Source organism: Vulpes lagopus, chromosome 14 (assembly GCF_018345385.1).
Source record: "Vulpes lagopus strain Blue_001 chromosome 14, ASM1834538v1, whole genome shotgun sequence".
Taxonomy (NCBI): domain Eukaryota; kingdom Metazoa; phylum Chordata; class Mammalia; order Carnivora; family Canidae; genus Vulpes; species Vulpes lagopus.
The window spans coordinates 10,934,779-10,947,932 of record NC_054837.1 but is presented as its reverse complement, the minus strand read 5'-3'; the positions used below and the strand labels follow the sequence as shown (position 1 = coordinate 10,947,932).

General features: G+C 56.2%; 1 protein-coding gene across 1 annotated transcript in view; it reads left to right on the top strand.

Moving 5' to 3' along the window:
* Positions 1 to 10,741, top strand: part of BCR (BCR activator of RhoGEF and GTPase) — a 124,287-nt gene extending 113,546 nt beyond the window's left edge. Inside the window, exons 18-24 of the mRNA XM_041728634.1 lie at positions 2,805 to 2,864; positions 3,572 to 3,681; positions 5,183 to 5,322; positions 6,159 to 6,293; positions 7,076 to 7,181; positions 7,555 to 7,717; positions 8,066 to 10,741. Coding sequence (XP_041584568.1) covers positions 2,805 to 2,864; positions 3,572 to 3,681; positions 5,183 to 5,322; positions 6,159 to 6,293; positions 7,076 to 7,181; positions 7,555 to 7,717; positions 8,066 to 8,155 — 804 coding nt within the window. The 3' untranslated portion in view covers positions 8,156 to 10,741. The remainder of the gene's footprint in view (positions 1 to 2,804; positions 2,865 to 3,571; positions 3,682 to 5,182; positions 5,323 to 6,158; positions 6,294 to 7,075; positions 7,182 to 7,554; positions 7,718 to 8,065) is intronic.
* Positions 10,742 to 13,154: the final 2,413 nt, after the last annotated feature.

The following is a 13,154-nucleotide window of genomic DNA, read 5'->3' as shown; positions in this document are numbered from 1 at the left end:
TGGCGGCAGACAGTGGCACTGCACTGCCTCCACTGGGCTGGCGATGCTGGGGGGCAGGGGACGGCGCAGAGTGTTCTCTGCTCTGAGTCCAGTCGAGACACTGGTGTCACTGGCTAGAGTGGTACAGGCTCGAGGGGGTGTCCCTAGAGCATGTCCAGCCATGAGGCCGCCTGGCCAGGCAGACACATGTTACTCAGTGTTTCCAAATGCGCCCACAGGAAACCAGCCACTTGAGAAGGAAGCTTGGCTTTTCTAGGCTTTAAAGAAAACTGACTCGTCGGAGTTCCGTAACCAATAGGGAGTTCCCGTAACCAATAGGCGGCTGGTGGGGGATGGGGCTGTATTTTCCAAACATACACAAAAAAGGAGAATCCAGGGGTGATCGGAAACTTTGACCTTGGCAAGCCAGGCTGCAGGGGTGGGGCTTCCCGAGAAGTGTGGTCAAAAGTCAGTGGAGGCCCAGAGCTTGTCACACTCCTGTCCCAACACACGCCTCTAGCCACATCGGTCTCTCGGAGCAGCAGGGCCCAGGATGCGAGAGATGCCGTCTGCCCCCACCGCCATGCAGGGCCTCCTACGGTACTTCCACCCCAGCCGGGTGGCCCCGAGCCGACTGGCCTCTGCCGAAAAGCACTGGTGTGCTCCGGGCACCGCCCTGTGGACCCACATCCGAAACCTCGTATGCAAGGGCAAGGTGGGCAGTTGGGTGTGCCACAGGTTTCCCGGGTGGGCCCCATCAGGGCGGGGTCCCTGCTGCTGGGATGTGCTGTTGTGTCGCAGGCTCTGCCTGTCGGCTGCGTTGAGGAGAGGGGCCGGGTGATGACTGCTCCTGGGAGGGAGAGGGAAGGGGTTTCCTGCTCAAGTTGCTTCTGTGTCTACATCTAAAGGAAACTCCCTGGCGGTGCAAAAGTCTCCCTTTCCGTAGGTGCAGGAGGAACGGTGTCTGTCCCCTTCCTTCCTAGACAGCCAGAGCACCCCCCATCTCTTCCCGCCACACTGGTCTGGTTGAGAGAATGAGGCCCCAGCAGCACCCCCCTCCTGCCTCCCCTGGAAGAAGCTCTTCCCCTAGCTGGATGCCAGGGGTTCGCTCTGGTGGGAAAGCACCAGTTGGGAGATTTCCTTTTCTGAGTGGTTTGTGACTGACTGGTCCCCATTCATAGGCCCTGCCCCTGAGCGTGGGGATCCCCATGGCCCAGGAGTATAGCTCCTGAGAACCTCCTGGAACAGATGAGGAATGAGAACCTGTGACCCCTACCCCCCACAGCCCCAGGAGGGAGACACTCTGCCTCCCTTTGTTTTTCTGAATCATTCTGTCTGTACATTTCTCATCCTTGGGGATGTTAACCAGTAGGCCCTTGAAGAGGAAGTGAGTGCCTGCGCTGAGCCTCTGTGCCAGAATGTGCAGGGAGAGAAGCTCAGGTTGCACACACCTGGCAGTTGGTGGCCGCTGGATCTTCTTTCCTCTCCTGCACGAGGCCCACGTGGCTGTCACCTCCTGGGTCTCTTGCAGTGAATAGATACCACTCTGGGCCTGGAGCTGTGCTCATTCCCACTGTGTGTGTGCATGCATGCATGCATCTGCATGCACAAGTTTGTGCAGAAATGACAAGGTGCGGACCCTGCTTTCAAATAGTTTGCCTGGTTGCACACATGAACCATCGCCTGAAGCAAGTGATGAAATCACAAGGCCTTGCATGAGGAGTGCTAGGTTATATGGTGTCAGCGGTTCCCTCAACTGGCTTTATATCAGAATCACTTTGGGAGGTTTCTAGTTAAGTGAACCCCATGTCCCTCCTTGAGCTGCTGGTGCGACTCTGTGACTAGGACTCCAGGAGCTGTTTTTAAACAAGATCCTCCCAGTGCTTATTTGTCCAGCCCAGCCCACTGGCATGGAATGTGTGCTCCCCGCAACAGGGGAGAGGGAGCCCTCATAGATGGGGGGCACTTGGCCTGACCACTAAGGTAGGGGTCTCTGTTGGGTGAGATTAAGCAGCATTGGTCCCATCGGCTGGCACACAGACAGTGCTCTGTGGGGTGAAGCCAGAGGGGCTACAGAGGGCCCTCCAGCCCCCCTCACTGGCTGTGTGATTTGGAGCTGTGCTCTGGGTCCTTCTGGGCTGGCCTCTGGGCCACAGGACTGGCGTGGACTGGAGACCCCTCCTGCATGGGCTCCTACAACTAAACCACATAGCACACACAGGGAGAAAACTGTCCCAGACTCTTCTTTGGCATACTCTCTGAAAGTTGCTATTGAAATTGGGTTTCCCAAACTATTTAAGATGGTTGGTGGAGGGTGAGCAAGATGGCTGCCAGCAAATGGGCGCCTGGGTGGCTCAGTCGGTTAAGCATCTGCCTTTGACTCAGGCAATAGAGTCCTGGGATAGAGCCCTGCATCTGCTCCCTGCTCAGCGGGGAGTCTGCTTCTCCCTCTTCCTCTGCCCTTCCCCCTGCCCATTTTCTCTCTCTCTCTCAATAAATAAAATTCTTAAAAAAAAAAAAAAAAAAAGATACCTGCCAACGTAGACTTGAGCTCCCAGCTGGACGGACAGAGAGAGGAATGGGGTGCCGAGCCGTGAGCCTGGAACCTGTGAACCGTGAGCTCCCAGGTCTGGGAACAGGAGGCCTCTCAGTTTTCAGGGGTTTTCTAGCAAGTTCTCTTTGGAGAACCTCTAGCTAGAGGTGCCAGCAGAGGTCCAACTCTAATTCTGACATAGGTGTGGAGCAGTGATAGGCTTAGGCTGCTGCCCAGCAAGGTCTCTGCACAGACCCCAGGGCACCTGATAATCACGACTGCTTGCTTTCAGCTGGACCCCCAGACCCTGCAGGACAGAGACTGGCAGCGGACTGTCATCGCCATGAATGGGGTATGTTGGCACCTACTTTCCCACTAGGTTAGGGTGGCCCCGATTCCCCCAAAAGTGGTCAGAAGGAGGCTGAGCCTGAACTAGTGTCTAAGTTGGGACATGGCTGAAGGAGGGAGAGACGCTGCAAAGCAGTCACTACAAGCAGGCAAGAATACATTTGGGGGCTGGAGTATGGTCACCAGCCAGGTGCTGGAAGTCCCTCCTGTAACAAGACAGGTAGAACCTCGACCCTGGGGTCTGCCTGTAGAAAGACGCCTCATTAGATTTCAGTGTCGAGAAGGATTTAAACCTTAAAATAAATAGATAGATAGATAGATAGATAGATAGATAGATAGATAGATAGATAGATAGATAGATAAAACTATTACATACCAGAAAAGGTGTGTAACATGAACAACACATTCTCATTTGCTAGATGATTCATGGATTTCTGTTATGTTATTTTCTATAATTTTCCTTTTGCGTTGCTATTAAGAAAGAGAAGCAGTGGGGGTTAGGGTCAGGAGCAGTGTCCTACAAGACCCAATCCTTGAATCACCCTGACCATTCCTGGTTCTTGCTGAGCTCAGCCAGGGACCTGCCCTGCCCTGGGATCTTAGCCCACTTGTTCAGGGAGGGGGAATGATTTGCCAAGCCTCTGGGCCTCTGGGAACTTGCACTGTGAGTCCCAAGAAGGTGAGAGGGCTGTGCCCTGCCTCCCTTTGCAGATCGAAGTGAAGCTCTCAGTCAAGTTCACCAGCAGGGAGTTCAGCTTGAAGAGAATGCCTTCCCGAAAACAGACAGGTGTCTTCGGAGTCAAGATTGCCGTGGTCACCAAGTGAGTGGAGAGGGGCCAGGACTCATGCATCTCATCCCTGGGCACAGTGGGCACCCCCTCCCCCAGGTGTTTCTGAAGGAAAGAACAGGTGAGGGTCTCCCCTCTCTGTGCATGGTCCTCTGTGCACGGGGCCGCCCCCTGGGCTCACTGAGAAACCTGTCCCTGTCCCCTTAGGAGTGTCCTTGCCCCCTTCCCATGCTGGCGGGCTGCTAGCTCCCAAACAGCTGCTGGAACTGGGTGAGGTCTGGGTTTTCTTCCTTCAGAATTTGCCCCAGTTGGGCTTCCTGTGGAATGAAGGCAACTCCAGCCCCTCAGTCACAGGTCAGTTGCCAGGAGAAGTCTGTATGTTGATTTGAGAGCAGTTCTCAGGGACACAGGCAGCCTCCTCCCAGAATCCATTCACTTCCTCTGTTTGGAATCTGGCCGGGCCCCTGACCTCACCAGTCATCCAGCTGGAGCCCACGTCAGAGGTTCCCCGGACACCTAATTGTGTCCGAACACCACTCTTCACCCCCAGCTGCACCCCAGCTGTCCCCACAGCTCTCTGGATGGGTCTGGGCCTAGGCAGAGAAGATTGTGTCAGCAGTTACCCCAAATAAGTGCTGCTGATGGGGGGTGGCTTGGGAGAGCACTTTACTGGGCTTGTGAACCCAACTGCTAAACTAGGCTAACCCTCCAAATAGCATGTCTCCTATTTTTGAAGTATTCCTACTCCGGGGTCCTATGTGGAGTACTGGAATTGTGCATTAAGACGTGAGCAAAAATTTAGAAGCACAGGATTCTGAGTGCTGTGGTTGGGCAGCCCTGTGGAGTCTCCATCCAGCAGATGTTGGGGGAATGCCACCACATGCAGGGCTCACCTCTTGCTGAGGCCTGGAGAGATCAGGATTCACCTCTCATACAGCAAGTGAAGGGAAGGGCCAAGACTATGTCTGGGACTCTGTGTAGCCACCTGTCAGCCCAACGCCTGAGATCCTTTCTGACTTCCTACGGCTGCTGATTCCACTTAGAACAGCCTCCTGACCTTCTCCCAAATTATGCATATTTCACAGGGCATCCATCTACCTTAGGCCCTAATGAAGGCGGGGGGCAGGAGGCATCTGGGTGCCTCAGTCAGTTAGGCATCTGACTTTGGCTCAGGTCACAATCTAGGGTCCTGGTATTGAGCTCTGCATCAGACTCCCCATTCAGCAGGGAGTCTGCTCGTCCCTCTCCCTCTGCCCTCCCCCTGCTTATGCCCCCTCACCTCACTGTCTCTCAAAGAAATAAATAAAATCTTTAAAAAGGAAAAAAAAAAAGGCCAATAAGATCTAAGCAATGGTAATCATGAGCTCTCCCAGCAGAGGGAAAGCACACAGAAGGGACTGTGTGAGCCTGAACCTGGGGGCCTTCATCACCCCCATCCCCGGGTATCCAGGTGTGCAGACAGGTGATGGGTACAGCCCCGCTGTGGCCTGAGCCAGGGCTGCCAGGCACTGAAGGTACTTGCCTTCCCCTGCAGGAGGGAGAGATCCAAGGTGCCCTACATCGTGCGCCAGTGCGTGGAGGAGATTGAGCGCCGAGGCATGGAGGAAGTGGGCATCTACCGCGTGTCTGGAGTGGCCACAGACATCCAGGCTCTGAAGGCAGCCTTTGACGTCAGTGAGTGTTGGCCTGGGCAACACGGGGTTGGGGGTGTGGGTATGGTGACTGTGTGCCTTCCGTGGCTTGTGCTGGGTATATGAGGCTCTGTACCTTTTCTTCACTTGTTTTATTTTTCAAATGAAAGTAAGAGAGAGTGGTGGGAGGAGGTTCTGCAGAAGCCCGTTCTATCTGAATCATGCATGCATGGCTCTCGTAGAGTTGGACCGGGGGCTTCTGCAGAGCTGCCCCATCTCACACTGGGGTTTGGCCTGCTTTCACTGGGTGGAAAAGCGGTGCTGACCAAAGCCCAGGAGTCAGTGTAGTCTGACTGCGAAGAACTTCCTCAGTCCCCAGATGAAGACACTGAGACCCCAGAGGCTTCTCAGAGTGGAAGATGGCGGAGCCAGGCCTCTGTGCCTGCATACTCTACCCGCCCTGGCCTGTGACACGGAGGGCCAGTGGCCGCCTGAGGCCAGAGGGGAGTCACTGGTTTAAATCTCTAGAATTGAACCAGTAATCCCAGTATCTTAATGTGATCAGAAGATGCCTACAGCCAGGTGGTTCCTACAGAGCATAGCCGCCCAATCCCTGCCGAGGCAGTGTCCATCCTCTGCTGGCCTCACAGCCCCTCGTGGTGGCTCTGCCGCCAGGCCAACCCTTGCCCAGCAAGGGAGAGGTGGGCAGGACGCCTCCCCTGTCAGGACCCCTGGTGTGCTTTGAAGATGATCAGCTGCTCAAAGGAGGGACCCTGAAAGCCATCAGCCTGCTGTGGGCTCGCTTGGCTGAGGTCCGGAGAGTGGAACCCTGTGTGGGATCCGCGAGTAGGCCGTGGTCCATCTCTGCATTCCTTGCAGATAACAAGGACGTGTCAGTGATGATGAGCGAGATGGACGTGAACGCCATTGCCGGCACACTGAAGCTGTACTTCCGCGAGCTACCAGAGCCTCTCTTCACCGACGAGTTCTACCCCAACTTTGCCGAGGGCATCGGTGAGCAGGGGAGATCCCCTCCCTGCCTGTCCCTGGTGCCCCAAGGTGGGCGAGGCGTGCCCTCTCCACCACGGTCCACGTTTCAGTCCAAACTGCAGGTGGTGTGGGGCCCCGAGAACCTAGCTGTCCTAGAAGGACAGGGGCCTCCCATTGTGCCCCCCACCCCAAGTATCCCAGGGGGCACAGCACCTGTACCATCATGGACGCACCAGGGTGCAGGCCCTACAGTTTCCTTCCTCCTCACTGGAGTGCCTGCCCTGCTCCTCTCACCACGGGTCCTGGTCCCATCAAGTGGGGCTGCAAGCCCAACCTGACCCTCCATCAACAAGGAGGTGGTGTCCCAAGTGGGAGCGCTGGGGTATAGGGCACCTGCGGCTCCCACACACAGCCTCCAGGGCCATTCAGCGGAGGACCTGGTCCCCCCCACACCTCCAGGGTACACAGGGTGATGAGGGAGTTGCCAAGGCCCTGAAAACCTCTTCTTACATTCCATGCTTGGCTTCCTGTGCCTTGGACTCTTCTGAGCCGGAGGTGGGAATGGCCAAGCCAGCTGGGAGAGCAGCTCTGCCCAGCCCCTCCTGTCCCTGGTTCCGGGATGCCATTCCACCCTTGGAGATAACAGAAAAGGCACCCATCACGGGGTCCTCCCCGGGGGCCAGTGCCGTGTGGGTCAGGGTGATGACAGGCCTGAGCTGTCCTGTGCCCTCTGATGGGCCCCAGGAAGGGCTTCCAGCTTGGCTGTGACCCTGACACTAGCACCTCTCCCACCCCATCCCCCATAGCTCTGTCAGACCCTGTCGCAAAGGAGAGCTGCATGCTTAATTTACTGCTGTCACTCCCAGAGGCCAACCTGCTGACCTTCCTCTTCCTTCTGGACCACCTGAAAAGGTAACTCCAACTCCTCCTCAGGGGCCCCGGGTTCCGGGACCCCAGGCAGCAAGGTGCACCGGCTCCTGCCACACTCCGAGGCTGCCAGGACCCTCTCCCCACTCCTGTCTGTAGTTACTCCTCAGCTGAGCAATATGCTTCAGCTGCGGCCAGTGGCTGGGCTTTCTCTCCCCAGCAGGTGGCCTCAGGTGCTGTTTGTCCTAGGCCTGGGAGAAACAGGGTGGGGTCTGCTTTCAGCACCGCCAGGGGCCGGATGTCTATGTTGGAGAGCCAGCCCCAGGCAGAAAGGGGGGCACTCCCTATGATCCCTGAGCAGTCACCCCCGCCCTGAAGGCCATGTTGCAATGGTACCCCTTGCTTTGGCCCTGTGCAGGGTGGCAGAAAAAGAGACAGTGAACAAGATGTCCCTGCACAACCTTGCCACAGTCTTCGGCCCCACACTGCTCCGGCCATCAGAGAAGGAGAGCAAGCTCCCTGCCAACCCCAGCCAGCCCATATCCATGACCGACAGCTGGTCCCTGGAAGTCATGTCCCAGGTATGAGGAGACAGGCTCCAGCTCGAGCCACCTGACATCACAGAAGTGGCCTTCACCTGGCCCACGGGGGTCCTACCAGTCATTCCCACCCGAACCGTACGGGGGCGAGGCCCAAGGTGCAGAAAGAAGGACTTACCGGAGGCCATGTGGCTGGGAGGGGATGGGAGGACCCAGTCCACTGCCCATCCTTCTGTTCCTTACCCGGGCTTCTCAAGGCTGGCATGGTGTTCCCTCAGGGATACTCAGATCTCTTGCCAGGAGGGGCTCGTTGTCACCAGCACACTCTGGGGCTATGAGCACCCCTCTGAGCCGCTTTCCTCTTTCCTCCTCCCTACTGTGCCCTGGCAGGTCCAGGTGCTGCTGTACTTCCTGCAGCTGGAGGCCATCCCTGCCCCAGACAGCAAGAGACAGAGCATCCTATTCTCCACTGAAGTCTAAAGGCCCAGTTTGGTCTCCAAGAGGCCAGCAGAGGGCCTGGAAACCTCCTGGCAACACGGGCTATCCACAGAGCGGGAACCGAATCTTCTTGAGGAGTAATTGGGCCACCTCGCCCCCAAGGGCTGGACCACCTGCCTAGAGACAACTACCCTGCCTGGAAGGCTGAGTGGCCTTAGGGCCTGTGGGTCTGTGAGCTCCCGCCCGGCCTCAGACTCCGGTTTTCCATGCGGCCACAAGAGGGCGCCCCAAGCCAGCAGGCCTCGGCGCGCGGGCCTGGCCGTGGGACCAGGCGAAGGGAGTGGTTTCTGCGAACTTAATTTATCAGAGTTTTAAAGATTTCTACTGGATCATCAAGATGCACCCTCTCCGGGGAGAAGGGAACGTGACCAGAGTCCCTCACTATCGTGTCTTGAATAAACACCGATGCTGCTTCGTACCGTGGGGGCCACAGCCCTGTCCCTGTATGGGTGGGGGCTTTTCAGTTTCCCTGACTTAGAAATTTGACTCTGTTTGTGTAACAGAGTTCGAAAAGCTAAGTCAACACTGTGTAGCGTTTGACCCCTTTCGCCTCCTTTCTTCTCTTTCTTTCCAGAAGGAGCTCTGTCCAGAAATGGGTCTTTCTGTTCTGTCCTGTTGCTTTGTCTTGCCGTTCATGTGCCCCTTGGAAGGCAGCTCCCCATGGAGCCGTGTAACGTCTGTCTGTCTGTCTTTCTGTCCAGGATCGACACCAGGGGGAGGGAGGCTCAGGCTGCGCACTTTATGGCTTCTCCAGGGATAGTGACCCTGTCCACTGCCTGCTGGGCACAAGCTCTCCTCTTCGGCTTAAAAAGGCCTCAATCTCTCTGGCTTCCTCCAGCCTATCGCCCCCTCTGCCCACACCCTCCCTTCCCCTGATCATCCCCCCCACACAGATCACTTCATGCTCTCGCTCTCTGCTGAACAAGCTCAGTAACTTTTGTAAAAGTCTCCTCTTAGCAGCAACAGCTTGCTGACAGCTTGTTTTAAACTTTGATCCGAATAGCCTTTTGATACTTGAATATTTTTAAGTTTTCTACATAGTTTCTAATTTTTTTCCTAACAGATTCAGATACCTAATACGATATCAGAATGTACGCCATGGACAATCTGTGTCCCAGCGGCATTTTGTCTCCCTCCACAGGCCGGCTCTGTTTTTGTCAGGGGTGGGTTCTGAAGTCTCCTGAGCATGTGGGAGGGTTAGGAGCAGGGGGCCGCTGTTCTCCTGGCCAGCCTCCTGTCCCAAAGCAGGTGGAAGGACACACACCCACTGCCCACCCTCCCCCTTCTCCAAACACCAGTACGGAAGGGAAGCCCAGACATTCCTGGTAACCCTCCTGACCATCCAGCTTAGAGAAAGGAGAACAAGGGAGGCCACTAAGTATTTGGAAGAAACAAATCTATGAACAGTTGCTCTTTTTTTGAGAGAGGGGGGGGGGTGGATAGGATGGGGAAAAAAGAAATTGTGAGAAGCCAAGTTTCCATGCTAGTCTTGAAAGAAGAGAGGATCTAGTGGACCGGAGGAGGGAAGTGATGGTGTGACTCAGGAAAAGGTGTTTGCTTGTCACGTGATTACACCAGTAACCGGTGGCAATGTCCCATGGTCTTTCCCATGTCCTGGGTGGCAGGGGTGAGGGTGGGAGGGTTCGCCTCACAAGGCAGCTCCCACCTGAACTTGCAGCACATGCTGGGGGGGCATGTGCCCCCCAACCTCCCCTCTGCTCATGGACCTACGGAAGCAGGGGGCTGGGGGATACAGCAGAAAACAGTCTCTTGAAGGTTTTATGTCCTCATATTTATTTCTTTGTACTTTTTTCTTGTGAGGAGAGCAGACCCACCACTTTCAACTAGTGCTGCTCTCCTAGGGGGTTAGGGTAGGGAGCAGGGTCCTGTGCCCTCTTCACATTTCTGAATTCGTGGGGTTTCTCAGGCCTCTAGCTCCAGGCTGCCCCTGGCCTGGCTCCCCATCCATCTGAGCAACCCTCCAGCCCCGCAAGGGGAACACATTTGGCTTAGAAAATCTAAACCCAGCCCTCGTTTCTGTTCCCTTGGTGTCATGATTTGCATCTGTCGCATTGAAACTGGAAAGCAATATATCAATGTCTGTGCCAATTTTCGTTCCGTTCCCCATCTCCTCCCCCTTTTTACTTTTTATTTATATAGAATGTGTGCTGTTTAACGACAGAATGACCACTCTTTCCTCGTGTAGCTGTAAAAGCGCTCCTTCGCTGGGCCACAGTGGCGGCAATCGCTTTGGATCCTTGGCCGCCTGTGTCGTCCCATCTCACACTCGGGCCTGTGGGTTGGTGAAGCCAGCACAGGGCACGTAAAGGCCTAGAGCCCAGACGTGACCTTCCACAAGGCTCGGCTGCTGGACTCTGCCGGAAGAAGTGATGCTTTCCTGCCCCGGCTGGCACCCCGAGTCTGGAGCAGCCGCTCTGCTGCCCTCAGCAGCGGGGGGCTCAGCTCCACTAGTCTCAGCAGCTGCATTTCTGCTTTGGGCTCAGCCATCCAGACACCACCGTGGGGGAAAAGGACTGCTGACACTTTCATTAAAGTTACCTGAGACTACTTGTGTAGGTGGTGATTGCTCCATTCAGAAGAAAAACCACGATCAGAGCCTCTGGGAGGGGGATGAGGGTGGGCAGCAGAGCCAAAAGAACCAGGTGACATAGTGGGCCTGGGTGTCCCAGAGGCCACCTCAGAGGGCAGTGCACACTGGCGTAAAGCCAGGCCCCGTGGGGTTCACAGGCAGGCACAGCAGGTAATGTCGGGACAGGAAGCTGCAACAGTCGCTGCTGCCCTCTGGCCTAGGGCAGTAGGGGTACTAGCCGTGTCAAGCCCAAGGGCAGGGAGGACTCCAGCCACACACAGCTCGGCCCTGTACCAGCCCATTGGCCTCCGTGGTTTCCGCTGGCACCGGGGTTTGGTGGTACACGGGTCACCCTTAGCTGCCACCAGCCTCGCCCTCAGAAAAAGCCTGTCCAGCTTACAGGGAAGTGGTGCCCAGGGTGGAGACAGGTGTGGGACCTGGGTGCAGCTTGGGAGGAGCTGGGACTAAGGCTCGCCCAGTAGACTGCAGGTGGCCAGTGAGGGTCCTCCTCAGGCCCCCGGGGAGGAGGGTCTCCTGGTCAGCTCCCGGGCGGATGGGTGGGGAGCAGTGTGGTGTGTGGTCAACTGCCCGGACGGATTCTCCCTCCCGCTGGCCCCCAACGCTGCTGCCTGTGGAGCATCACCCTGGCCATTTCCCCAAGCAGAGCACGGAGCTGCCCTGGGGAGACGCAGGGCTGGATGGCAGCAGCCCTGAGCCCAGTGCAGCCTTTTGCTGGCCTCTGGTGACCTGGAGGAGGTCACACCAGGAGTGTAACAGGGTGCTCTAGGGATGAATCTCCACCCTCAGAGTCTCCAAAGGCCTTTCCCCCAGCACCTGTCCTGCAACACCCCTCCAGTGGGCTCCCCGCAGCTTCTCCCACAGCACCACCTGTCGCAGCATCCTCTCCCACAGGTGTGTAAGGTGTGTGTGTCTTGTCTACATTGGAAAAGCTTCACATACACCTTGCCACCTGTCCACTCTGACATCTGCTGATGAGGAACAGGCTACTGCTGGCCCTTCTCTGAGGATTTGACCCCTAAAAGGCTACTGTTAGTTCTCTCTAGTTCCACAGTCCTGGTCCTGTTTGAAAACCATAAAAAATACAATACTAATAATGAAAAAAAATTGTAACCCCTACTGTATCGCTCTTAACTAGGATTTGATTTTTCAGTCTTTTGAGTTGACCGCACCCAAATTCCTAAGAACAGGCACCACGTCCAGCCGAGCCCAGGCCAGTGATCCTGAATCTGAGATCTTCCACCTCAAAGGGCCCTCAGAGGCCTCTTGGTCCAATCCCTTTACTTGATAGATGGGGAAACTGAGGCACGTGAAGCCCTACCCCCACCCCTGCACCCTGGTATCCCAGAGCTGGTTGATGAGCTGAGGCTAGGACCTCTGTGTCCTGCTGACACCTCCCCCCCCCCCCCCCACGAGCTCACTCCCTTTCTGCAGGATGGGACAGGGCGAGACCTTGACCACCAGCCTTGGCCTAGATGTGTAAGTGCCCATGTGGGCACACGAGCTGAGGCCTTCAAGTGTCCCACACATGCACCCCCTGGGCAAATAAAAGGAGGGCAAGATTGAGTATAGAAATCTCAGAAAAACTTGCATACCTGCCCCCCCAAAAGAATGCCTCAATTGCCTTAAAAGGAAGTCTTTCCATGGACTAATGACGGGCAGTCACAAATAACTCTGGAAAGATAAACAGGAAAAGTGAGGGGGTGACAAGCAGACCCAGCTCATGAAGAGGCCCAAACGGCCTCCTGGAGCAGCTGCCACGGGTCAGCAAGCAGCATCAGGGCCAAAGGTCACCCCTGGATTGGGGGGGGGCGTGTTAGAACTCCGTGTAACTGGGGTAGAGGAGGCCAGTGGGTCAGCTGCCAGCCAGAGCCCTGTGTCTGTCACCCCAGTACTTGCAGCCCAGAAAGGCCAGCCAGGACCATGGCAAGCAGGCACCCATGGATGGTTTCCAGGAAGACAGGGCTCCATCACCCTTCTCAGACGTGTCCAGATTGGAAAGGAAACCAGCTGCACTGAGCGCCCTCGGCCACGCGTCCTGAGCAAGGCCTTCTTGGGGCCTCTCAAACCAGTTCCCGCTAGAACGGTGAGGCTCAGTCCAGGCACCGACTATTCCACTCCCCTTGGGTGGGGGGAACTGGTTAGCACCTGACCAGAAACTCTGCCTTAGGGTTTTCAGTCACTTTGCTGAAACCTGAGCCTGGCAGCTGGGGATATATAATTTGGGATGGGATTCTAGACAAAGAGGGGGCCTTAGGAATGAGGCCTGACCAAGTCTGGAACCTAAACAAGTTTGGGTCCCCCGTAGCTGCTGACTGAGTAGCCACAGAAGTGGAGGTGCCAGGAGGGTGGCCACCCCGACCCAAGAACTCC